Below are 27,808 nucleotides of genomic sequence, written 5' to 3'. Positions count from 1 at the left end.
TCTTTCTAGTATCTAAGAGGTGGCGCTTATTTATTTGGTTCCTAAACCGTGAAAATTTTGTTCGCTTGACCATATCTTGTCATTTATATCGATGGATATAAAGTACACTTTGTGGTGTGACTTTGTAATAAATGGCAGGCTGGCAGGGAGACGTCATTCAAGTGAATTTATTTTCAAGAAATCTAAATCCTAGCAGACAAAGTTGCAGAAATATAAGTCGCGCAAATTGCTATTGCGCTCAAACTATGTCTCATTAACATCGCAATGACGTCATTTTGACGTACATTGAAGTAAAAATATATCTTAATTATACCATCAGCTCGAAACTTCAGTCTAGTGCTGACATCACTAAAATGGCGGCCACGCGCATTAGCAATTTGCGGGACTTAAAAATAGTTTGGAGATAAAGAAAAGAATGAATAAGTGTGAGTGCACTCTTACAGTAGATTGTGATGGCGATCCATCTAAAGGGCGCAAAAGAAAAAAAAAACAATTTTGACAAATGACGCGTTGACAGTCTGTGGCCTGGCAGGTACTTGGTTTTTACGAAATACGCCTCCGCTTTGTTGTGGTGTGGTAGTTCCCAAAATGCCGCTAATTGATTTTGAAGTTTTTAGGGTTCCGTACCTCAAAAAGAAAAGAGGAACCTTATAGGACACTTCGATGTCTGTCTGTCGTGTCTGTCAATTCAAAATAATCAAAACCTATAAGGTACTTCCCGTTGATCTAGAATCATGTGACAGAGATCGGAGAGATCAGGTGCAGAACCAACGCCTTTACGTACTTAACGAGGCACGGGGATGTCATCATCATCATCATGATCTACCCATCGCCAGCTCACTACAGAGCACGGGTCTCCTCTCATAGGGAGAAGGGTTTTGGCCATAGTCTACCACGCTGGCCATGTGCGGATTGGTAGACTTCACACACCGTTGAGAACATGATGTAGAACTCTCAGGCATGCAGGTTTCCTCACGATGTTTTCCTTCACCGTTAAAGCAAGTGATATTTAATTACTTAAAAAGCATACAACTCCGAAAAGTTGGAGGTGCGTGCCCGGGATCGATTTCCGGATCCCCTAAATATGAGACCGACCTTTTAACCACTAAGCTATCACTGCTGTATTGATTTATATTATGCACTAGCTGATGCCCGCGACTTCATCCGCGTGGAATTAGGTTTTTAAAAATCCCGTGGGAACTCTTTGATTTTCCGGGATAAAAAGTAGCCTATGTCACTCTCCTGGTCTTTATCTATACCCATGCGAAAAATCACCTCAATCCGTTGCACCGTTGCGACGTGATTGAAGGACAAACCAACAAACCAATAAACCAACAAACAAACACACTTTCGCATTTATAATAATGGTACTGATTATGAATAAAATTTACGGAAATCGGTGTATTTCAAACACTTACCAGTTACAGTCTAACAAAAAATACAGTAGGTACAATGAACAAAAGCAATCCTTTCTAAACAAAATGGCGACCGGTAGCTCTTCTAACCATTAATTATTATAAATTATCTAAATTGTGAATTCTAATCATTTGGGAATAGGTCGGCATCCCTTTAAAAATACTTTCAAAGGATAAACACACTTATGTATATGAAAATAGTGCTGCTAATTTTTTGTGTGGAATGTTAAGTTGTATTGTATGGAGTATAGCGGACATTTTTGTATGGTTATCCCTAGAGGGTTAGCGCAAAATATTTTTGAGGTAAAACTTAAAAGGCATATTTTTATGTTATTTTTGTACAGTTCCTGGAATCTAAAATATAATCCATACTAATATTATAAATGCGAAAGTGTGTCTGTCCGTCTGCCTGTCTGTCTGTCTGCTAGCCTTTCACGGCCCATCCGTTGAACCGATTTTGACGAAATTTGGTACACAGTTAGCTTACATTCCGGGAAAGGACATAGGCTATTTTTTATCCCGGTAAATCAAAGAGTTCCCATGGGATTTTAAAAACCTTAATCCACGCGGTTGAAGACGCGGGCATCAGCGGTTTTATGTATACAGATAGAATGTTCTTTAAGAAAAAATCGATACTCGTACAATCCAAAGTCGATTATAAATTATAATTCGCTAAAAATTCCAATGACATGATTATAATAACTTGTAAGTCAGTTCAAAGGAACCATGTCGTACTTTCTTGCGGTTTATTATCGATCATTGATCTATAGATCGACGGGGATCTATAGATCGCTTCGGGGTCAGCAATTATGATGCTATTCACTTGTGAGCATTATACTTGATTATGTTGTAGTTAGAGTGGTGTAGACCGGGCAATTATGATTATATGCCATGTGTTTAGATTTAGCCGTGATAGCCTAGTGGTTAAGACGTCCGCCTCCTATTCGTGAGGTTCGTGGGTTGTATCCCGGGCACGCACCTCTAACTTTTCAGTGTGATGTGCCCTTTAAGCAATTAAATATGCTTTAACGGTGAAAAAAATATCGTGAGGAAACCTGTTTGAGAATGCTCTGTAATGTTCTCAAAGGTGTGCGAAGTCTGCCAATCCGCACTTGGCCATTCTGAGAGGAGACCCGTGAGAGTAGTGAGCTGGTCATGGGTTGATCATGATGACATAGGCACGGGATCTAAAAAATCCTTAATCCACTCAGACGAAATCGCAGGCGTCTGATAGTTTAAAATAACGTTATATAACTGTCTGAAAGGATCGTACAAGAAAAAACTAATTTTTTTTTCTACTTAATTTTGTTTTAAAATAGGCATTTTTAAGAATGTCGTATTTACAACTTTAACAGCCACATCAATAAGCGTAGCATTCTGCGCAATGATAACTTTCTTTCGATTATTATATTTGTATTTAAATATGTTATTTGTAATAGGATTAACTTTGTAGGTATATTTTGCTCCATACAATAAAATATACCTATTACCTATATATTTTTTTAAACGAGATGAGATCGAATACTAGACGATGCCCGCGACTTCCCCCGCGTGGATTTAGGTTTTTAAAAATCCCGTGGGGACTCTTTGATTTTCCGAGATAAAAAGTTGCCATGTCAATTTTTGGTTGGTAGGTCAAAAAAAACCTAAATCCACGCAGGCTTCATCTAGTCCATACTAATATTATAAATGCGAAAATGTGTTTGTCTGTCCATCTGTCTGTCTGCTAGCCTTTCACGGCCCATCCGTGCAACCGATTTTAACGAAATTTGGTACAGCGATAGCTTCCATCCCGGGGAAGGACATACGCTACTTTTTATCCCGGAAAATTAAAGAGTTTCCACGGTATTTTAAAAAGCCTAAATTTACTAGGGCTTCATTTAGTTTTTAATATGGCCGCTATAGAGGGACGCCTATGACGTGCTTGCCTAGGGCGCTCTCGACATGGCGAGTCACCGAGGCTAAGCGAAAAAAAACTGGTTTGCTAGATCAAATGTTTTAGGTATTTACTATTAAATAATGGCCTTGCTAAAAATATACAATATACATAAAGACATTGTCTAAAGAATATGCTACTTTGATAAACAATAGGAAGTACTTCACTCGATCAAATAAAATCTTGAAATAAGCCGAAATAAAAGTCTAAAACGAATTATTCAATACTAAAATTTCTGACTTGGAAAATAATTTTTATATGGAAATATTTGTCTTTAAGTACTATAGAGAACCTGCTAAATTTTGGTTTTCAACAGGGCTTCTATAATTTATTAAATTCAAATTTAACGTTTGAAACACAGAATTTGAACGATGCCAAGCGGTTTACTTCAAAGCCGCGCTGCCCGCCTCGGTGACTCGCCTGGCTTAATCCGCCTCTGTGTACGCGGCTTAATAAGTAAACATTCGCGCCGGAATAGAACCCGTTACCTTGTATAGCATGCCTTGACAATGTCATTACTCTTGTCATAACTACGCCCGACAAAAAGCGCGTGCGATCTCCGATCGATAATGATCCGTGGATCTATAGATCATTTGCACGCGTCGATCATGGTCTTGATTATGTTTGTGTTGGTATTTTTGTAACAGACTATGGCGATGGAAAACTATGCCTATAGGAGTACACTAGGTTATGCCCGCGACTTCGTCCACGTGGACTACATCTGACTCGGTTTAATTTTTTTTTAGGGTCCCGTACCTCAAAAGGAAAAACGAAACCCTTATAGGGTGACTTTGTTGTGTGTCTGTCTGTCTGTCAAGAAACCTACAGGGTACTTCCCGTTGACCTAGAATCATGAAATTTGGCAGGTAGGTAGATCTTATAGCTGACATTTGGGGGGAAAATCTGAAAACCGTGAATTTAGGGTTAGATCACACAAAAAAAAATTAAATTGTTGAAACTAATAATTAGTATTTTCAACTTTCGAAGTGAGTGACTATATCAAGTGGGGTATCATATGAAAGGTCTTCACCTGTACATTTTAAAACAAATTTTTATTTATTTTTATGCATCATAGTTTTTGAATTATCGTGCAAAATGTCGAAAAAATACGACTGTAGTACGGAACCCTCATTGCGCGAGCCTGACTCGCACTTGGCCGGTTTTTTAAAGAATAATAGCCATGTTAAATGACTAATATTCCCCTTTCCTCTCCAACTAAGCGTCAAGCTGGTGCTAGGAGTAGGTACGACAATAGTGCAACGAGCGGGGTTTGAACCGTCGACCTTTCGGTTTTCAGTCCACTCCTTTACCCGTTGAGCTATTGAGGCTTCTATAAGGCCCAGCTGGCGCTACCGAGCACAACCAACCGCTCGGTGGGAGATCTCCCCTTTGGTACGGTCGAGCCTGCACACCGCTCCCGTACAGCCTCTTGAAATGCACGCACAACAGACGGAAACGTTTAAGTGCGGAAACCAGCCCAGAGCGAAGAAAGAAAGAGGCTTCTATAAGTAAAGTCTATAAGTAAAGTCTGAGCAAAGTCAAAGTAAGCTCATAGATCTTAGCCGTCATGATTAACCCATCGCTGGTTCACTACTGAGCACGAGTGTTCTTTCAGAATGAGAAGGTTATGGCCATGGTCATAGTCACAGACTTCAGACAAATTTGAGAACATTGTGGAGAACTCTGAGGCATGCAGGTTTCCTTATGATGTTTTCCTTCACCGTCAGAGCGAGTGATAGCTTCTCAGACCTGGGCGCGTTTGGAACCCTCGTAGCTTTAGTTAAGTTTGTGTAATAATTATCACCACTATATCATACAAATCCAACATCTGACTATCAAAAAGAGTAATTTTTTTATTTATTTTTTATTCACATACAAGTTAGCCCTTGACTGCAATCTCACCTGGTGGTAAGTGATGATGCAGTCTAAGATGATAGCGGGCTAACCTGGAAGGGGTATGGCAGTTTTTAGTAAACCCATACCCCTTTGGTTTCTACACGATTTATTACCTATTTTGAATAAATCATTTGACTTTTGACTTTTTGACTTTTGATATTTAATTTCTTAAAACCCACATAACTCCAAAAAGTTAGAGGTGCGTGCCCGGGATCGAACCCCCGACCTCCTGAATAGGAGGCGAACGTATTAACTGCTAGGCCACGGCTTTAGATCTCAGACTTTACTATGTCTGAGATCTAAATGTAGTCTGAGTCTGAGTCGTATAATAAAGAATTGTGGTAGATGGAATGGCGTCACGACCTTCAGCAATACGACGTGAGGAGTAATTTCCCCGAAAATAGTAAAATACGTAGACGACATTAAAAAAACCATTTCTCACCATTAAAATCACAACTAACCCACATCGGAATCGGTTTAACTCCACAAAGCTACAATTAATCTAGTTCTAATTCCTAGATAGTAGAACAGTTACATACGCAGATATTCGTACTGAGTTTAACTACAGTTCGTGACAGGCCGGGATGGCAATCGGGGTGTGGGGCAGGGTGACGCCCTGCACACCCGCACGTCAGCCGCGTTCGCCCGCACCAGGTTAGCGCGGGGGCTCTACGGGTGTGCGGGGCGTTCCCTCCCCGATTGCCATCTCAACCTGTCGCGTATTATACGTAGATATACTTAGCGAAACCAAGTTTAAACTACGTTTACTTTTGTCACAGTTTAGCAAAAGTACAGTTCTGGACGAACCTAGGTGAATAGTCCATACATTCTGATACAATAATAATAATTAATCTAGTTCTAATTCCGAGATAGTGGAACAGTTACTTACGCAGATATTCGTACTGAGTTTAACTACGTTAAGTTTGGCCACAGTTTAACAAAAATACAGTTCCGAACGTAGGTATAGTCGATACATTGAAACCGGTTAAACTCCCCTCCATCATCAACCCATCTGCATCGCCGGCTCACCAGTATGAAGCATGGGTCTCTCAGAATGAGGGTTTGGCCATGTCTACCATGCATGACAAGTGCGGATTGACAGACTTTCACACACCTTTGAGAACATTATGGAGAACTCCCAAGCATGCTGGTTTCCTCACGATGTTTTCCTTCACCGTTAATACTTAGTTTAATTTTATTGAATTTAATTTATTTTAATTTAACTTAATAGGAAGCCAACGGTATACAAAGAAATAATTATTATATTATAATTGTTATATATATATATATATATATATTGTTTAATAAACTTCAAAAAATTAGAGGTGTGTGCCCGGGAACGAACCCCAGGCCTCCCAAATAGGAGGCGAACGACTTAACCACCAGCTCATCACATCACGTTTGGTACTTGGTAATTCTCGTCAGTATCGACTAGCCTCGACCGTTGTATGACCGTCTTCCGAACTGTATGATTGCTAAGCTGTGCTGCCGGATGATAAGTGCTAACTTTTACACGTTTAATAAGTACTTACAGCTCAATAGCTTATACTTTCACTGGTCTGCTACTATCGATAAATTAATTATACCTAACATAATTATTAAGTGTGGTTTAATTTTCAAAAAAAGTTGCTAAGTGCTGGAGTTGACTGTAAAAAGAATTAACTAGGTTATACTCGGTTTTTTCGCGTCTAGAATTTTTTTTAGTGTCGGAAATCTCTATAATATCTAGACTTTGATCGTAGTGATTTAAATAGAGGTAGGTAATAAGAAAATCTGTACAAGCGAAGCGAGCGTAACATTTTTATGATTTCTATAAAATAAATGTACGGTATATAGGAATCTATAAATACAACAGATTATGATGATAGAATTTTAGTATGATTGACGAAGTTGCGTGATTTTTTACGAATACAGAAAAATCATAAAAATTTAATTTCGGATCACAACCTTGGTAACGGGCCGCCATTTTTTAAAGCACGTTCGAAGGTGTCAAAAGGTGCCTAAACCTATATATCTATGTAGTCTGTGTCGCGTAAGTATGTGTCATACACACAAACACGCATACTTTGTCTTCACTTTTTAAATTGCACTTTTTAACCGACGTCAAAAAAGGAGGAGGTTCTCAATTCGCCGGAATCTTTTTTTTTTTTTTATGTATGTTCCCCGATTACTCGAAGACGCCTGGACCGATTTGGAAAATTCTTTTTATTGTATGAGCTTTCGCTATCTGAAGTTTAACATTATCTTTCTCTGATCATAAACGTAATCATAGCAGGCGTCCTTCTTTTTGTAACTAAAACTAGTAAAAAACTTTGAATAATAGAGACTATGTAACCGGCCAAGTGCGAGTCAGACTCGCGCACCGAGGGCTCCGTATTACAGGCGACATTTTTCGACATTTTGCACGATAAATCAAAAACTACTATGCATAAAAATAAATAAATAATCTGTTTTAGAATGTACAGGTAAAAAGCCCTTTCATATGATACCGCACTTGGTATAGTTATCTTACTTTGAAAATTGAAAATACTAATTATTTGTTGATGAACACATTTTAAATATTTTTGTGTAATGTAACCAAAATTTCTCGGTTTTCAGATTTATTCATCCAGATTTTCATTTCCATTTTCATTTTCAAGGGTTCCTTTTTTCCTTTTGAGGTATGGAACCCTAAAAATCAAAATAAATGAAAATGCACTGATATAAATTAATTTTACATTTTCTATTAGCGCCGATTAAAAATTAACGATTAGCAACTGTCCAGTCCAACTCTATTAATCAAAAACATCAATCCACCGAAACGCGTACGCCATTTTAATTCTACCTACGAACCAATAAGTGACAAAATCGCATGTGTCAAAATAATAATAAAAGTCGTACAAAATTGACGTGTGTAATTGCTTCCATGTTAAAGAAAGCAACGGCTTAGTTCTCCTTACGGCTGTACCGTTAGAAAATGGCCGATTCTGGCGATTTCACAGACGCATATTAGCTTTAAGTTTTTTAAGAGAGTATGACCATTACGGTATACGAGTGCTGTACGCGAGCCATCGCGGTCGCCGCGTTTTTAAACATGGAACGCGCGGGAGTTGGAAAAGTGACAGTTCTTTTTTTAAACAGATAATGTAGCCCCCTTTTTTTTTAATTGTCCTTAAGTACCTGATTATGAAATGTGTGCAATATTATAACCCACTCTGTGGACAGTCTGAATTTAGTGCAATATTAAAGTTATTTAAGTGTATAAGTGTAATTTATTTTAGTTTGATAAGTGCTTTTTTTATGAAATGGATTTGCTCGAATATCAGGTGAGTTTCTTTATTTTTTAAAAGGTTTCTTATCATGTAACTTTATGGGTAGCTCCTTATAAGGTTGTATACAAAGTTCTTATTGTAGCGCGCGAAAAGTGTCAGTTGTAAAGTTTACAAAACATATTTTATAGCAGTGTTTTATTTATTTATTTATTAAATTACCTACCTAGTTAAATCAACTCTACCATTAAAAACCTAAGTTATTTTAAATTAAGGTTCTCTATCTTTATAATTTTAATTTTAAAGCTGTGGAAAAAGTGACAATCTTTTTTTAAACAAATTAGTTTTTTAATTGCTATTTTTTTATTTCCTGTTATCGCTCTGGGTTCCAGCCCTAGTTTAAAAAAAAGTAAGGTACCATATTTTTTATTAGTCTCTGAGTTGTAGCCTTTAAAGTCTACTAAACTAAAGTATAAAAAGTTAGTATTTCCATTAAAAATAAAGGTTGTTTACAAGACAATTACGCCAGTAAATGGTCTTGGGAACAATTTTCTTAGCGCGTCATTACAAATTACACGCCGGAGACATATAATATTTAAGTGTGCCCTAGAATTAATAGAAACCGTGTTTTTATTGCAGACCTAGGTATAACTTACCTATATAAATGACTGACTGACTGATCTATCAACGCACAGCACGAACTACTGGACGTATCGAGCTGAGATTTGGCATTCATATAATATCTATTATGATGTAGACATCTGGGGTATGGGCTTTGGATTTTGGCACAGCCCCCGCACTAACCTGATGCGGGATAGCGCGGGTCTGTGGATTGTCCCCACCCTGATTGATGGCCATCTCAACCTGTCGCGGACTATAGGTATGCCTCTCTTATCGAGAGTTACATTTTTGTTCCGTTTGCCGTGGAGACCTTAAGGCCATAGTCTTAGTGCTAAAAAGTATTTACGAGACATTTCATTAATAGCCTCATCTGGTGACAGGAACAGGTGACAGCTGGCTCATTTTGCGCAAAGAATCACCCTGGCTGTCCAGCGCGGAAATGCAGCCAGTATATCCTTGGCACCTTTCAACGCGGGCGTGATTTGTACAGTAACTAGATAAGGCTAGCTTTAAGTTTTGTTGTAATACTAGCTAGCTGATGCCGGTGACTTCGTCCGCGTGGATTTAGGTTTTTTTTTAAATCCCGTGTAAACTCTTTGATTTTCTCTTTGGTTGTTTAGTTAGGGCGTGAAGGAAGGACAAAGAAACACACAAATACACTTTCGCATTTAAAATATTAGTATATCTTTTCAATAAAAAAAATCTTAAAATGCACATAACTCCGAAATGTTAGAGGTGTATGCTGGGATCGAACCCCCAGCCTTCCGAATAGGAGACGGATTTCTTAACCACTAGGCTATCATGGCATAACATATACACGTTATAGTAATGTTGCACTCTCAGTTCGTCAAGTATCTACTTGAGCATAATTTCTAAGAGCCGTAATACTCGTATATTTTAGAAGTGGAGCTTTCTATCGGTGAAAGTACTATCAAAATCCGTTTAGAGCTTTTAAAGTTACAATAAACGGGCGCCGAGATCTATAATAAATAGGATTATAAATTGCTCTGATGGAATAATTTTGAGAATTTGCAATTAGTGTAGGTACCTACGCAGCTTAATTCTAAAATCCGACCTGACTTCGCACGATTAGTTTAAATCTATATCTAAATATATAAAAGGAAAAGGTGACTGACTGACTGACTGATCTATCAACGCACAGCTCAAACTACCGGACGGATCGGGCTGAAATTTGGAATGCTGATAGCTATTATGATTTAGGCATCCGCTAAGAAAGGATTTTTTAAAATTCAACGCCTAAAGGGGTAAAATAGGGGTTTGAAGTTTGTATGAAACTCTGTCAGTTTTGAAGTTAGAAGCGCGAAATTTTGCAATTTATACTAATATTATATAAAAGGCAAAGGTGACTGACTGACTGACTGACTAACTGACTGACTGACTGATTGATCTATCAACGCGCAGCTCAAACTACTGGACGGATCGCGCTGAAATTCGGCATGCAGATAGCTATTATGACGTAGGCGTCCGCTAAGAAAGGATTTTTCAAAATTCAACCCCTAAAGGGGTAAAATAGGGGTTTGAAGTTTGTATGAAAGTCTGTCAGTTTTAAAGTTAGAATCGCGAAATTAAGCAATTTATAGTAATCTAAATATATAAAAGGAAATGGTGACTGACTGACTGACTGATCTATCAACGCACAGCTCAAACTATCGGACGGATCGGGCTGAAATTTGGAATGCTGATAGCTATTATGACGTAGGCATCCGCTAAGAAAGGATTTTTGAAAATTCTACCCCTAAGAGGGTAAAATAGCGGTTTGGAATTTGTGTAGTCCACACGGACGAAGTCGCGGAAATAAGCTAGTCTATAATAAATTGAAATATAAATTGCCCTGATGGAATGATTTTGAAAACTTGCAATTAGTGTACGTAGGCAGTTTAATTCTAAAACCCAACCTTCGCACGATTAGTTTAAATCTATATCTGTAATTCTTTTTTTTTTCAAAATTTTTTGGGATCTTTTAATCACTATGTGACTATGTCAGATCCATAATACCCTAATTACACTTCTCTCCATTTTAACTTAGTACTTATTCTTACGTTTCTATTATCCTTATCTATAATCTATAATAATAATCCATACTAATATTATGAATGCGAAAGTGTGTCTGTCTGTCTGTCTGCTAGCCTTTCACGGCCCATCTTTTCAACCGATTTTGACGAAATTTGGTACAGATATTTGCATCCCAGGGAAGGACATAGGCTACTTTTAACCCGGAAAATCAAAGAGTTCCCACGGGATTTTTAAAAACCTAAACCCACGCGGACGAAGTCGCGGGCATCTATATCTGTATCAAATTTTGTCAAAATCGGTTGAACGGATGAGCCGTGAAAGGTTAGCAGACAGACAGACACTTTCGCATTTATAATATTAGTATGGATGGATAGACCAATGATAGATCTCAATATGACGATTGATATCTTATCAGAAGTTTTTTGTGGGCTCTTCTCAGACCCGGGCGCGTTAGGAACCCTCGTAGCTTTAGTTTTAAGTTTGCGTAATAATTATCACCACTATATCTTACAAGTCCAACATCTGACTATCAAAAAGAGTAATTTATTACCTATTTTGAATAAATCATTTGACTTTGACTTTGACTTTGACTTTGATAGACCTCCATAGGACGAATGATATCTTATCAGAAGTTCTTATAGTGTATAGAGAACCTAAAACACTAATCAATCATTATGTAACAAAAAACTAACAAGCAAATTACAGCTCAGTAGCTAACCGCGCAAAATTGGCGTTTTTTTTTGGTGTTTTGTAGCCAAAATTGCCGGTTTTTTCTTGTGTCTCTATTGTTGTGAATTATAAAATTACCGCGCCCGGGAACCGAATTTGGGACCTTGAAATCTAAATTGTATGTAGTTAACATGTATATTGAACTTGGGTTATGTTAGTATTTAGGTAATAATTACCTTATTAAAGGACACAGAGGACAACTACTGTGTATTTATTAAGAGAAGTTTCTCGAGCGCTCCCCATATAAACGTAGTTTGGTTCTCGTAAGTGGACAAAAGAAAGAAAGAAAGAAAAAACCGACCAAGTACGAGTCAGGCTCGCGCAATGAGTGTTCCGTACTACAGTCGTATTTTTCGACATTTTGCAGGATAATTCAAAAACTATGATACATAAAAATAAATAAAAATCTGTTTTAGAATGCACAGGTGAAGACCTTTCATATGATACCCCATTTGATATAGTTATCTTACTTAGAAAATTTAAAATACTAATTATTGGTTCATGACCACAATTTTTTTTTTTTGATCTAACCCTAAATTCACGGTTTTCAGATTTTTCCCCAAATGTCAGCTATAAGATCTACCTACCTGCCAAATTTCATGATTCTAGGTCAACCCGAAGTATCCTGTAGGTTTCTTGACAGACAGACGGACAGACAGACAGACAACAAAGTGATCCTATAAGGACTCCGTTTTACCTTTTGAGAAAACCCGGAACCCTAAAAAGAAAATGCATTTATTTGTTGTTGGTGTCACAGATAAAAACAAAGTACAAATGTAACGTTTTCATCTGTGAGACCACCGCAAATGGGTGTACAGTTCAGCATAATGTCTTGCATCATATGCGTTAACACACATAAGATGCAGGACGCTGATTTTCAGCTGTGAAAGAAAAACCAGAGTGAATAGGCACCTTAAAATATTTCATCATGATCAACCCATCACCGGCTCACTACAGAGCATGGGTCTCCTCTCAGAGTGAGAAGGGTTTTGGCCATAGTCTATCACGCTGGCCATGTGCGGATTGGTAGACTTCACACACCTTTGAGAACATTATGGAGAACTCTCAGGCATGCAGGTTTCCTCACGATGTTTTCCTACACCGTTAAAGCAAGTGATATTTAATTAATTAAAACGCACATAACTCCGAAAAGTTAGAGGTGCGTGCCCGGGATCGAACCCCCGACCTCGATTAGAAGGCGGACGTCCTAACCACTAGGCTATCACAGCTTATTGTTGCTTAAAATATTTGCACACTATTATTTTATATTATTATACTAGCTGATGCCCGCGACTTCGTCCGCGTGGAATTAGGTTTTTAAAAATCCCGTGGGAACTCTTTGATTTTCCGGGATAAAAAGTAGCCTATATCACTCTCCAGGTAATTATCTATATCCATGCAAAATTCACGTCAATCCGTTGCACCGTTGCGACGTGATTGAAGGACAAACCAACAAACAAACACACTTTCGCATTTATAATAAGGGTACTGATAATTGCTTGGCCACTCAATATAATTAACACCCACTGTGTTTTTTTTGTCTTTGTCATTTGTATGAGATTGCGTAACAGAGAGCCCTATACTAACTCCTCTCCATGGATAGAGTATAGTAAGATGTTAGTTAAACCTGACATAGATCTACAATATATTAGTATGTTACTTGTATGATGGGGTGATTAAGTGCATATGTCATTATGTGAACAGAGTGGTTTGCGTGCGACAAACGACCGCTTGGACGCTATAATTTTATAACGCCTTGAGTACGCCGCAAGGTCGTCTAACGTCCATACTACGAAGCCATAATCCGTAAGTGTGTCTGTCTGTTTACTTCTTCACATCACATGTTGGATAGAAGCAGGCGTTATTGCGGAAGTTCATAATATACAAGGAACCATAACTTTAATCTATATAAAAAACCGGCCAAGTGCGAGTCAGGCTCGCGCAATGAGGGTTCCGTTCTACAGTCGTATTTTTTCGACATTTTGCAAGATATTCAAAAACTATGCTGCATAAAAATAAATAAAAATCTGTTTTAGAATGTACAGATGAAGACCTTTCATATGATACCCCACTTGATATAGTCACTCACTTCGAAAGTTAAAAATACTAATTATTACTTCATGACCACAATTTAATATTTTTTGTGTGATCTAACCCTAAATTCACGGTTTTCAGATTTTTCCCCAAATGTCAGCTATAAGATCTACCTACCTGACAAATTTCATGATTCTAGGTCAACGGGAAGTACCCTGTAGGTTTCTTGACAGACAGTGACAAAGTGATCCTATAAGGGTTCCGGTTTTCCTTTTGAGGTACGGAACCCTAAAAAGGGAAAACTGACTTACTGACTGACTAACTGACTGACTGACCTATAAACGCACAACTCAAACTATTGGACGGATCGGGCTGGGCATGCATGTAGCTAATATGACGCTAAGGAAGGATTTTTGATCAACCCCTAAGGCGGTAAAATAGAGGTTTGACGTTGCAAGGTAGCCTAACGTCCATACTACGAAGCCATAATCCGAAAGTGTGTCTGTTTGTCTGTTTACTGATTTATATATGTAGGATAGAAGCAGGCGTTATTGGGGAAGTTTATGATATACAAGGAACCATCAGTTTAATCTAAATATATAAAAGGAAAAGCTGACTGACTCACTGATTGACTGACTGGTCTATCAAGGCACAGCTCAAACTACTGGACGGATGGGGCTGAAATTTGGCATGCAGATAGCTATTGTGACGTAGACGACCGCTAAGAAAGGAAAATTAAAATAGGGGTTTGAAGTAATATATTAGTCTATAGGGGTTTGAAATTTGTGTAGTTCACGTAGACGAAGTAGCGGGGCATCATCTAGTCTTGAATATGTTTTTAATTTTACTCAACCAGGAATCGAACCTAGAGCAACGAGAGGTCGTAGAGTGAATTAATTATAGTCTATTTTAACAAATTTGTGAAACTTACACATTTTATCGCCATTACCATATTGTGTCAAATGCTTTCGTCCAATTGACACTTCAATAAAAGATGGCCGCCTGACGTACGTTCCGCCTTTGAGGGTCTTAACACACATGTACGCTGGGACATTCGGGAAGCTTCGAGAGTTATTTTAGTCCATAATCCCTTAGTACCTGAAGACCGAAGCCTTTGAATAGTGATGTGAATATTAATAAAATCGTGTACCTAAAAAAACTCAATTTATTTTAGTCTACACCATAAAGAAGCTCGTCATCTGTATGAAACTGCCAAGCGATTTCCATCCATTACAGTCCTCTTGGAAATTGTTACGTGCGGCTAGTAAAGACCCGATAGCAGTCCTCTTTAGCGATATCCTTTCTTCAGTAATGTAGCAATTCTGAGCAAGTGGAAGTAAAATTCCATACGTTACACACTTTACAGGTAGAGTCATTGTGATGTCTCGACATACATATCAAACTTACCTACTTATCATTACATTTTATTAACTGAGAATCGAATGTAAAAAGATACCAAAGTCACAATAGAATAATAGTGGCCATATAATCGAATTTTCAATCGCTGTTTGGATGACACTAAATAAACTTTGTCCAATAGACAATAGCACAATGGACTGAAGATTAGTTCTTGCGAATTGAGACGGATATTTGTGTTAAGACCTTCACATGGCTTATTCACTGTAATGTATGTAAAGAGTTTATATTATTTTATTTCAATTCAAAATAAACATTTTAAGCCAAATCAGATATATTTCTTGTGTTGAGTAGTAATTTCTGCGGATTGACACGGATATTTGTGTTAAGACCCCTTCACACATTTAATTCTTTACTGTAATGCGTGTGAAGAGTTAATTTCATTTTACTTTAATTCAAAATCAACAGATCGCATGGCATTTTGCGGTTCCCTCCTTTTGCTTCCACAATCAAAATGAGGTAGAGTATACTTGATAAATATTTTGATGGTAGTAAAAAGTAAAAACATAGTAACTGCGGCTACGCACACATCCAATCCGAGTCCGCTAAAAAAAAATTAAAAAAAAAACCGACTTCAAAACCACTACAAAGTAAAAAATAACTTTTGTTTCTACACGTGTCGTGAAGTCGGGCGAGATTTACGCTTTGATTCCTAGTTTCTGTTATTATGCTATGTCGGATATCTATGTCATAAGCTGCTTATGACATAGATATGTCGTAGATATTTTTTATATCCGTACTAGCTGATGCCCGTGACTTCGTCCCATGGTATTAGGTTTTTTAAAAATCCCGTGGGAACTCTTTAATTTTTCGGGATAAAAAGTACCCTCCAGTCACTCTCCAGGGGCCCTACCGCGGTTGTTTGACAGCTACAATGTCACGATCGCAATCATCTCTGATTGGTTAATGCTCGCTCACTATTGGCCACAATACATTGTTGCAACAAGAATCGCACAAATTCAGCCAATTAAAACAATTGAGATTGTAATAATGATTGATGCAGGTTTTAGACAATCGCCCTACAGGTCTTTATCTATACCCATGCAAAAAATCACGTCAATCCGTTGCACCGTTGCGACGTGATTGAAGGACAAACCAACAAACTTTCCCATTTATAATAAAGGCACTGATTTTTACAGATTCGGATCGGATGAGTGCGTGATCGCTGTATCACGCACTCATCCGATCCGCTCGATCCGATCGCTGTATAAAGTAAAACAATTTTTTTTGTTTCATTAGGTACAATTTTTTTAACCAAATAAGCAAATTTTCTACTACACAAAAATCTGGTAAAAGTAAGAAAATCAGAAGAGATTGGCTATTAAAAAACTGGCCAAGTGCGAGTCAGGCTCGCGCAATGAGGGTTCCGTACTACAGTCGTATTTTTTCACATTTTGCACGATAATTCAAAAACTATGATGCATAAAAATAAATAAAAATCTGTTTTAGAATGTATAGGTGAAGACCTTTCATTATGATACCCCACTTGATATAGTTATCTTACTTTGATAATTGAAAATACTAATTATTAGTTCATGACCACAATTTTTTTTTTGTGTGATGTGACCGCAAATTCACGCTTTTCAGATTTTTCCCCAAATGTCAGCTATAAGATCTACCTACCTGCCAAATTTCATGATTCTAGGTCAACGGGAAGTACCCTGTAGGTTTCTTGACAGACAGACGGACAGACAGACAGACAGACAACAAAGTGATCCTATAAGGGTTCCGTTTTTCCTTTTGGGGTACGGAACCTTAAAAAACCTCAAAGTTTACGAATGACAAACACTTTTGCAAACACTTGACAAAGATTATAAGAGAAATTCAAATCTGCCATCTGAACGGTAGCGGGGCAGGTAAACTATGGCTTGTTTGCGAAGGTAGGTAGGTACTTAGTTATAAGAGTGTACATACTACAATACTAGGTATGCCCGCGACTTCGTCCGCGTGGACTACACGAATTTCAAATCCCTATTTTAACCCCTTTATCATTATCATGATCAACCCATAGCTAACTCACTACAAAGCACGGGTCTCCTCTCAGTATGAGAAAGATTTGGCTCACCACGCTCGCGCTGGCCAAGGGCGGATTGGTAGACTTCACACACCTTTGAGAACATTATGGAGAACTCTCACGCATGCAGGTTTCCTCACGATGTTTTCCTTCACTGTTAAAGCAAGTGATATTTAATTACTTAAAACGCACATAACTCAGTTTTTAGGTTTCCGTACCTCAAAAGGAAAAACGGAACCCTTATAGGATCACTTTGTTGTCTGTCTGTCTGTCTGTCAAGAAACCTACAGGGTACTTCCCGTTGACCTAGAATCATGAAATTTGGTAGGCAGGTGGGTCTTATAGCTGGCTTAAGGGGAAAAATCTAAAAACTGTGAATTTGTGGTCACATCACACAAAAAAATTAAATTGTGGTCATAAACTAATAATTAGTATTTTCAATTTCCGAAGTAAGATAACTATATCAAGTGGGGTATCATATGAAAGGGCTTCACTTGTACATTCTAAAACAGATATTTATTTATTTTTAAGTACAATAGTTTTTGATTTATCATGCAAAATGTGTGCGCGAGTCTGACTCGCACTTGGCCGGTTTTTTCGAGTGAATCTTCTAGGTAAGCGCACTGCAACATCAGTCATCACTGGCCAGCAAATCTGATTGCAGCCAAGCGCTAGTCTTTATTTTATTTTATAATGTGTTGAAAAAAACCCGAATAGGGAGCAAACGAGGCGGATCACTCGATGTTAAATGATTACCGCCGGCTATGAACATTTGCAGCACCAGAGGAACTGCCGATGAGTTGTCAACCTTTCAGGAATTTGTTGGTCCGCTTCATTACTACAATTTTTTACTTTTTGGTTCGTTTTTGGTAGAGCTGTCGTGTTTTTTTAATTGAGATTCAATTTTTGGTTACTTTTTTCGTACGGAACGCTAAAAAAGCACTCCAAATAAGCTACAGTTAAGCAGAAGTAATGCTAACACTTGACCGAACGGTTTTGCCAGCGCAGTGAAAACTCATGTTAGTTCAACTCTTGACAAATATAAGTAGTTATACTTTGTGTATGTGTGCTTAGTGGCACGCGAGCAGAAATGGGGGCGCGGATATGTAGCGTTTAACACTGTTTTAATGTTTTTAGAGTTCCGTGCCAACTCTCACGTGTGGTGCTCAGACTTGGTCCCTGAGAAACTCTCAAAATGTTGTATAGAAGCAGGCGTTACTTTGCGGAACTCCAATGATATGCAATGAACCAAAAACTTTAGACCTTACAATGCACAATTGCTTTGCAATAAGGTCTACATCTCCTGAGAATGCTCTGGGGTCGGGGTGAAACGTGCGTCGAGTGTGTTTTGGGATTTGTGTGGTGGTGCTTGTTGCTTGCCTAGTGGCTGCTTTTACTGCATGGTTAGCAGTGGGAGGGCGGGCGGTGCATTTCGCAAGCTGCATGTTGCACCATACAGATTCGACCTGTTTCAGCGGATTACAGCAATTTAAGTTTTTGGTTCATTGCAAACTCTCAAAAGTCCAAGCTCAAGGTTTGCCAAAGAGCCATGGAACGCAGCATACTAGGTATAAAACTAGCAGATCGCGTAAGGAATTCTGCTATACGTTCCAAAACGCGAGTAGCTGACGTTGACCTTGCAGCCGGTTCACTCAAATTGGACTGGGCACGACATGTGTGCCGTATGCCACATGAGTTATGGGCAAAATCTTTTTGGACGCCCCAGAATCATCAACGCCAGCGTGGTCAGCCGAGGCGACGTTGGCGTGATGAATTAGATAACTTTACAGTTACGTGGCCTGAATAGGCACGAAATAGAAAATGGTGGAAGGATCGGAGGGAGATCTTGCCCAGACGTGGGACAGCACAGGCTGATTTAGATTAGATTAGATTAGAGCTCCGTGCCAAAAATAAAAACCCTTTATTATTATATCACTTGCTTTAAATAAGTAGCAAGCCACTGTGAGGAAACCTGCAAACCTAAGAGTTCGCCATAAGTGAAGGTGTTCGAAGTCTGCCAATTTGCATTGGGCGGGCGGACTATGGCTTAAACGTTTCTCATTCTGAAAAGAGACTCGTGCTCAGTAGTAGGCCGGTGATGGGTTGATCTGATGATGATAATGACATAACATTTATTATTACTAGATGATACCTAAATCCTAAGCTGTGGTAGCCTAGTGGTTAGGACGTCCGCCTTCAATCGGAAATCGGGGGTTTTCACCTTTAACTTTTCGAAATTACGTGCGTTGTTAAGTAGCTAATTAAAATATTACTTGCTTTACCGGTGAAGGAAAACATCGTGAGGAAACGTGCATGCCTGAGAGATCTCCATAATGTTCTCGAAAGGTGTGTGAAGTCTGCCAATCCGCACTTGGCCAGCGTGGTAGACTACGGCCAAAACCCTTCTCACTCTGAGAGGAGACCCGTGCTCTGTAGTGAGCCGGCAATGGGTTGATCATGACGGTGAACGATGTCGCGGGCATCTTTTAGTATGGCATATATTTCCTCTAAGTTCTTTAGTTATATCTTCTTCTAATCTTCTATAATATAAAAACCGGCCAAGTGCGAGTCAGGCTCGCGCAATGAGGGTTCCGTACTACAGTCGTATTTTTTCGACATTTTGCACGATAATTCAAAAACTATGATGCATAAAAATAAATAAAAATCTGTTTTAGAATGTACAGGTGAAGACCTTTCATATGATACCCCACTTGATATAGTCACTCACTTCGAAAGTTGAAAATACTAATTATTAGTTCATGACCACAATTTAATTTTTTTCAGATTTTTCCCCAAATGTCAGCTATAAGATCTACCTACCTGCCAAATTTCATGATTCTAGGTCAACGGGAAGTACCCTGTAGGTTTCTTGACAGACAGACAGACAGACAGACAGACAGACAGACAGACAGACAACAAAGTGATCCTATAAGGGTTCCGTTTTTCCTTTTGAGGTACGGAACCCTAAGAATGAATCACTAAATGTGTCGCAAATCTCGAGAACAGCTGAACCGATTTAGCTAATTCTTTTTTTATAATATTCCTTGAAGTACGAGGATGGTTCTTACGGAGAGAAAAATTTAAAAAATTTGAATCGACTGTTAGGCGGAACGAAGTTCGCCAGGGCAGCTAGTAAAAAATGTAAATAAGGTCTATTACTCTTTTGACAATTTTTTTATAATCTCTAAAACCTATAAAAGTTGACAAATCCGTCGTACACAGTAGTTAATTTTTATGATTATATTCGCATAGTTAATAACTTTATGGAAATCGGTTCAATTTATGACATACGCATATCATGTGACATATCTCATGGTAAACTTTCTTATTAATTGTACCTACAATACCTTAAAGGCTCCTTTACATTATACAGGTTTCAGTCCGGGAGGCTTCGCACATCACAAAAAACCGGCCAAGTGCGAGTCAGGCTCGCACAACGAGGGTTCCGTACTACAGTCGTATTTTTTCGACATTTGGCACGATAATATAAAAATTATGATGCATAAAAATAAATAAAATTCTGTTTTAGAATGCACAGGAAAAGACCTTTCATATGACACCCCACTTGATATAGTTATCTTACTTCGAAAATACTAATTATTACTTCATGACCACAATTTAATTTTTTTGTGTGATATAACCACAAATTCATGGTTTTCAGATTTTTCCCTGAATGTCTGCCATAAGACCTACCTACCTGCCAAATTTCATGATTCTAGGTCAACGGGAAGTACCCTGTAGGTTTCTTGACAGACCGACAGACAGACAGACAACAAAGTGATCCTATAAGGGTTCCGTTTTTCCTTTTGAGGTACGGAACCCTAAAAAAAACAAAAAGTGTTTGAACAAATAATTAGTATTTTCAACTTATAAAGTAAGATTATTATACCAAGTGGGGGGGGTATCATAATATGAAAGGGCTTTACCTGTACATTCTAAAACAGATTTTTATTTATTTTTATGCATAATAGTTTTTGATTTATCGTGCAAAATGACGATAAAATACGACTGTATTACGGAACCCTCGGTGCGCAAGCCTGACTCGCACTTGGCCGGTATTTTCTAAATATATAAAGTGAAAAGGTGACTGACTGACTGAGTGACTGATCTATCAACGCATAGCTCAAACTACTGGACCGGTTAGGCTGAATTTTGGCATGCAGATTGCTATTATGACGTAGACATTCGCTAAGAAAGGATTTTTGAAAATTCAACCCCTAAGGGGGTGAAATAGGGGTTTGAAATTTGTGTAGTCCACGCGGATGAAGTCGCGAGCATAAGCTAGTTTTAAATAAAACAAATTGTTCTCAGCTACGAAAATTCTAGATGGAGCTCCGAAATAAGCTTGATTAAAAGTGTGCACGGGCCCTTAGCACAGGTCCCAAAAGGGTCATTATTGTGTATGTATTCGTAATCATAAAGTTTTGACGGCAACCGCGTAATATCGCAGGTAGTCGTGAAAATCCTATTTCTCGATCTATAATTCTTGATAGGAGTCCATTTATATTCTACGATTCGTCGTACGTCGGTCGAACGATCTTGAAAAAATATTAGTGAAGCAGCTAGTAAGAACTCTTTAATCAAAAGCGACATACAGTAGCTGCCAGAAAATATTGTTCATCGACCTTTAGAAAGGGATTTCGGCTGCGTAGAGCGTTGTCTCAACGACCGAGACAGTGCTTTACAAATCTGCTATCTCCTTCTAAAGATCGATTTTCATCACTTTTGGGCGTGTACTGTAACTCTCGATAAGACAGGCATATTTGCGCCCTTTACCGGTTTCAGCCGTTTCTGCTGCGGAATAGTATAACATCGTATGACCGTGTCGCTATAGCTATAGCTGTGATAGCTTAGTGGTTAGGACGTCCGCCTTCTAATGGGAGGTCGGGGGTTCAATCACTTGCTTTGACGGTGAAGGAAAACATCGTGAGGAAACCTGCAATCTGCATGCTTGAGAGTTCTCCATAATGTTCTCAGAGGTGTGTGAAGTCTACCAATCTGCGCATGGCCAGCGTGACTATGGCCAAAACCCTTCTCACTCTGAGATGAGACCCGTGCTCTGTAGTGAGCCGACGATGGGTTGATCATGATGATGATGATGGACGATGGTCGTGTCGTATGTCTAAAAACACAGGTTATAAAATCGTAGATTACACAAACACCGTTAATATAATCGTGCGCGCTGTCCGTGTGTTGACAAGTGTTGACACAACCAATATTTACGCGTCAAGGAAAGCTGCGCGTGCGCAAAGTTTGTGGTTGTTTTACTGTTTCGTGTGTAATTTTCCATAATACTGTTAATTTAGCTGTATTTTTGTTTACTTGTATCAGTCACAGTTTTTCTGTTTTTATTTATCTACTAGCTGATGCCCGCGACTTCGTCCGCGTGGAATTAGGTTTTTAAAAATCCCATGAGAACTCTTTGATTTTCCGGGATAAAGAGTAGCATATGTCACTCTCCAGGTCTTTATCCATATCCATGCAAAAAACCGGCCAAGCGCGAGTCAGGGTCGCGCAACGAGAGTTCCGTACTACAGTCGTATTTTTTCGAAATTTTGCATGGTAATTCAAAAACTATAATGCATAAAAATGAAAAAAAAATCTGTTTTAAAATGCACAGGTGAAGTCCTTTTATGTGATACCCCACTTGGTATACTTAGATATCTTCCTTTGAAAATTAAAAAAAAAATTTTTAGTTCATGACCATAATTTTTTTTTTTTTTGTATGATGTAACCACAAATTCACGGTTTTCAGATTTTTCCCCTAATGTCTGCTATAAGACCTACCTGTCTGCCAAATTTCATGATTCTAGGTCAACGGGAATTACCCTGTAGGTTTCTCGACGGACCGACAGACAGACAGACAACAAAGTGATCCTATAAGGGTTCCGTTTTTCCTTTTGAGGTACGAAACCCTAAAAATCACGTCAATCCGTTGCACCGTTGCGACGTGATTGAAGGACAAACCAACAAACAAACACACTTTCGCATTTATACATAATATGGGTAGTGATAGTGATGTACATGTAATAGACAATTTTTTTCTTTTGTTTCAGTCGCTGATGCGCTCTATGTCAGTAGAGCAGAGGTGGAATGACCTCGCCTCGTTTCTGACCATTCCGCCAGACCAGTACCAGCCCTACCACCAGCATCCGCACTCGCATCCGCACCCGCATCCGCACCCGCACGCGCATCCGCATAATATCAGGTAACGTACAGGAGAGCAACCCTCCACCTCCCGTGGCCCCACCAACCTCTCGGCTATATGGGCTAAATCGCGGGAGGGCGCCCGTTCGGTACTTGCTTTTGGCGTTTTCCCGGGGCGCCTTCTTGACTCCCTACAAATTATTTTATGTCTCCTCCTTGTCCCTTATGCTCACTCTCCCCCCTTGTGGGCTAGACGTCACTAGCACAGCTGAGGTCTTCGCGCAGTAGAGATGACAGGACCTCGAATTCGTTTTATGTCGTATAACCTAGTAGGAGCTGGAAGGTCTTCCAAAGCCGCGCTTTCTGGTGCAAGGTCGCCATTAGGACCCAACGTCTATTGGTTTTTCAAACTGTGTGCCCTGCCCATTGCCACTTCAGCTTCGCAACCCGTTGTGATATGTCGGCTGCTCTAGTTCTCGTACGGATCTCCTCATTTCTGATTCGATCATGTAGAGACATCCGTAGGAGATACCGTACCGTACAGAGTCACTCAGCGGGCGATAGAGAGCAGCTATACTTGGAGTTTCTTTACGTGATCAAATAAGACATAAGAAGACGCTTAGAAGAACCAGAGTGACCGACATAGCGACCGACCACTCAATGTGGATTGGGGTTGGGGTCGAAAAATGCTATAATGCCGACCTTGCACCTTGACCTGTTGTATATTCCCACAAATTGCTAATGCGCGTGGTCGCCATTTTATTGACGTCAGCACTAGACTGAAGTTTCGAGCAACCAGTACAAATTTTTTTGCTGATGGTCTATTTTTATTTCGGCTGACGTCAAAATGACATCGTTTCGATGTTAATGAGACATGGTTCCTGCGCAATAGCAATTTGCGGCACTTATATGGTATAGGTTGAATACCCTATGTAATCTTCTAAAGAGTTCAAAACATTGCTTAACCGTCGTGTCTTCAAGATCCCTATGCCTAAAATTAAAACTTGTTTTGCTAGACGTTTCAGTCCATATGTGGAATCATTTATTTATAACAAAGTAGTAAGCATATGTGACATCAAGCATTGTTCCATTAAGTAAGCCAAATCTAAAATTGCATCATGGCTCGCTTCCTTAAGCTACGATGAAACTGAAAAACTTTTCTTGCATTTAACATAAGGGCACTTTGTCATTACTATTTAGATAATAATCTATACTTAAAACAATAATGTATATAATTAATCTTAACATAGCTTGTACTGTAACCTTATTTTTAATCTTAGATAAATACCTACCTTAGTTAAGTGAACGTAGACTAGTAAACCGAGCGTCAATTTACCGGTTAATTGTTTATTGTTAATTCTATTAGGTACCCACGACACAGGACTACCTAGTGTGGGTACCATAACACAATGTTATAATTGATTGATCTATGGTAAATAAATATTTTTTCATTTTCATTTTTCATTTTTCACCCTTGATCGTATGTCATAAAATGTTTTTGTTGTCAACAGCCATGGAGCGGCGGCGGCCTACGCACCTAACTACCACGCTCCTTTGCCTCCCGTGCCCGAAAAACACCATGAATCCTATGGTGAGAACACAACACATACATAATCCATAGTAATATTATAAAGTAAAAGTAAAAAAAAAACCCATAATTATATTATAAATGTGAAAGTGTGTCTGTCAGTCTGCTAGCTTTCACGGCTCGATTTAACTTAACCGATTTAATTTAACCGATTTCAATGAAATTTAGTACAGAGATACATAGCTTGCATCCCGGGCAAGAACATGCAAGCTATCTTCTGTACCAAATTTCATCAAAATCGGTTGAACGGATGAGCCGTGAAAGGCTAGCAGACACACAGACAGACACACTTTCGTATTTATAATATTAGTATGGATGGATTTTGAATAAATTATTTGATTTGATTTGATTTGATTTGAAATACCTACCTTAGGGCTACCTAGCGTCATATATGACGTCTGCAAGTGACGTAGAAGCCTTGACGTCACTGGCAGGCCTCGTTTTGTTAGAAGTTCCCTTACTGTCGTGAACTGTGACTAGCACAGATATATACAGATATGCAACAAGCGTGGCCCCCTCAGTCCCTCTCGCTCAAGCAGAGGTACTTACTTGTGAAATGTTATTCCGTCTATTTTACGTTGCCATCGGCTATTGGTACCTAGTATACTGCAACCCATTGCAAAATAACTTCAAAAACAAAAAACAACAAAACAAATTATTTATTTCTTTAAAATACTTGAGTCAACATAACCTCACTTCCCGTTGTTTGCCAAAGTCTCACGTACAAATACATTTTGGCAAACCAAAAAAAAGTGGCCACGGTGATAAGGACAACAACAATCATTTTGTCACGTTCTAATAAGAGCTTATATGCATTTAGCTATCTCGCTCTAACAGTAAGAGTCACATTAGGGCTACTTCTAAAGGTGTTTATTCTGAGGTGGCTAGACCACTCGTTTAGAAATAGACTGAACAGAGTTTAACGTGTGGTATTGTGACAGGCGCCCCAGCACCGCTGGAGGGCACATACAAAGTGGAGTCGGCCCATCATCCGCAGCACCACGATGGACTCTACTACCAGGTAACCTTCGGTTTTTGGGGTTCTGTACCTCAAAAGGAATAAAGGAACCCGTATAACCCTCCAATTATAATGTGGGTACCTTCATGTCAAGAGTGAATCTTCTTCTAGGCAAGCGCGCTCCATCTTAGACTGCATCATCACTGGCCGCCAGGTCTGATTGCAGCCAAGCGCTAGTCTATAAATTAAAAAAAAAATAGGATCACTCTTCGTTGTCTGTTGTTCTGTCAAGTCTATCAAGACTAGGGAATCATAACCTACAGGATACTTCCCGTTGAATTAGAATCATGAAATTTGGCAGGAAGGTAGGTCTTATAGCAGACATAAGGGGAAAAATCTGAGAACCCTGAATTTAGGGTTACATCACACAAAAAAAATTAAATTGTGGTCATGAACTAATAATAATATTTTCAATTTTCGAAGTAAAATAACTATATCAAGTGCGGTATCATATGAAAGGGCTTTACTTGTACATTCTAAAACAGATTTTCATTTATTTTTATGCATCATAGTTTTTGAATTATCTGTAGTAGGGAGCCCTCACTGCGCGAGCCTGACTCGCACTTGGTCGGTTTTTAGGGTTCCGTACCTCTAAAGGAAAAACGGAACCCTTTTAGAATCACTGTGTGGTCTGTCTGTCTGCCAAGAAACCTATAGGGTACTTCCCATTCCAGTAGTTTGAGTTGTGCGTTGACAGATCAGTCAGTCAGTCACCTTTTCCTTTTATATATTTAGATTAAATTTGACAGAATTCCACGAGTGAGATGGGACCTCCCAACCAGGACGGGTTCCTGCAGTCCATCCTCAACGATGAGGACTTGCAGCTCATGGACATGGCGATGAATGAAGGTATAGTCTCTATTTTTTTTTTTGTGGGTCTCCTCGATATCACGATCAACCCATCGCCGGCTCACTACAGAGCGCGGGTCTCCTCTCAGAGTGAGAAGGGTTTTTGCCATAATCTACCACGCTGGCCATGTGCGGATTGGTAGACTTCACACACCTTTGAGAACATTATGGAAAACTCTCAGGCATGCAGGTTTCCTCACGATGTTTTCCTTCACCGTCAAAGCAAGTGATATTCAATTAATTAAAACACACATAACTCCGAAAAGTTAGAGGTGCGTGCCCGGGATCGAACCCCCGACCTCCGATTAGAAGGCGGACTATGACGTCAGACGACAGTGACGTCAGCACTAGACTGAAGTTTCGAGCTGATGGTATATTTTGACTTAAATATACGTCAAATGACGTCATTTCGATGTTAATAAGACATGGTTCCAGCGCAATAGCAATTTGCGGGATTTATAATGCGCAACATCTGTTTTTATACACGGCCTTTTATTCTAATCTTTATTATATCTGTCAATGCTATGCCATAGATAAGTTTATATTTTTTTAAAGATTACGTCTTCATCTGCGCTCTGGGGTTTTCCACCTTCTATTTATCTTAAACAGTCCACATCCGTTATTGACTAATTATAGACTTCAATAAAAAATCGATATCATATAATTCGATGCTAATAAATAAAAATTAAATAATCATTTGTTTTATTCCAATTGATTTTTATTGAAAAAAAAACTAAGTTTTTTTTAAATCCGATAAAGTTCTTTTTAGGGTTCCGTATGTGAAGGGTGTCAACAACAAGCCCTATTACTAAGACTCCTCTGTTCGTCCGTCTGTCCGTCCGCCCACCTATCGTTCAGCGGGC

At 38.9% G+C, this 27,808-nt stretch overlaps 1 protein-coding gene across 7 annotated transcripts in view; it reads left to right on the top strand.

Moving 5' to 3' along the window:
- Window positions 1–27,808, top strand: part of LOC117994871 (segmentation protein cap'n'collar-like) — a 155,891-nt gene that overhangs the window by 107,525 nt on the left and 20,558 nt on the right. For all 7 annotated transcript variants that reach the window (XR_011238395.1, XM_069508484.1, XM_069508482.1 and 4 more), the window contains exons 8-11: window positions 23,400–23,551; window positions 25,002–25,081; window positions 26,020–26,099; window positions 26,846–26,945. Coding sequence is in view for 6 of the 7 variants with exons in the window: in XM_069508484.1 (XP_069364585.1) it covers window positions 23,400–23,551; window positions 25,002–25,081; window positions 26,020–26,099; window positions 26,846–26,945 (412 nt within the window). In the remaining variant the exon portion in view is untranslated. The remainder of the gene's footprint in view (window positions 1–23,399; window positions 23,552–25,001; window positions 25,082–26,019; window positions 26,100–26,845; window positions 26,946–27,808) is intronic.

Source organism: Maniola hyperantus, chromosome 28, assembly GCF_902806685.2.
Source record: "Maniola hyperantus chromosome 28, iAphHyp1.2, whole genome shotgun sequence".
Classification (NCBI taxonomy): domain Eukaryota; kingdom Metazoa; phylum Arthropoda; class Insecta; order Lepidoptera; family Nymphalidae; genus Maniola; species Maniola hyperantus.
This window is presented reverse-complemented; position numbering and strand designations above follow the sequence as displayed.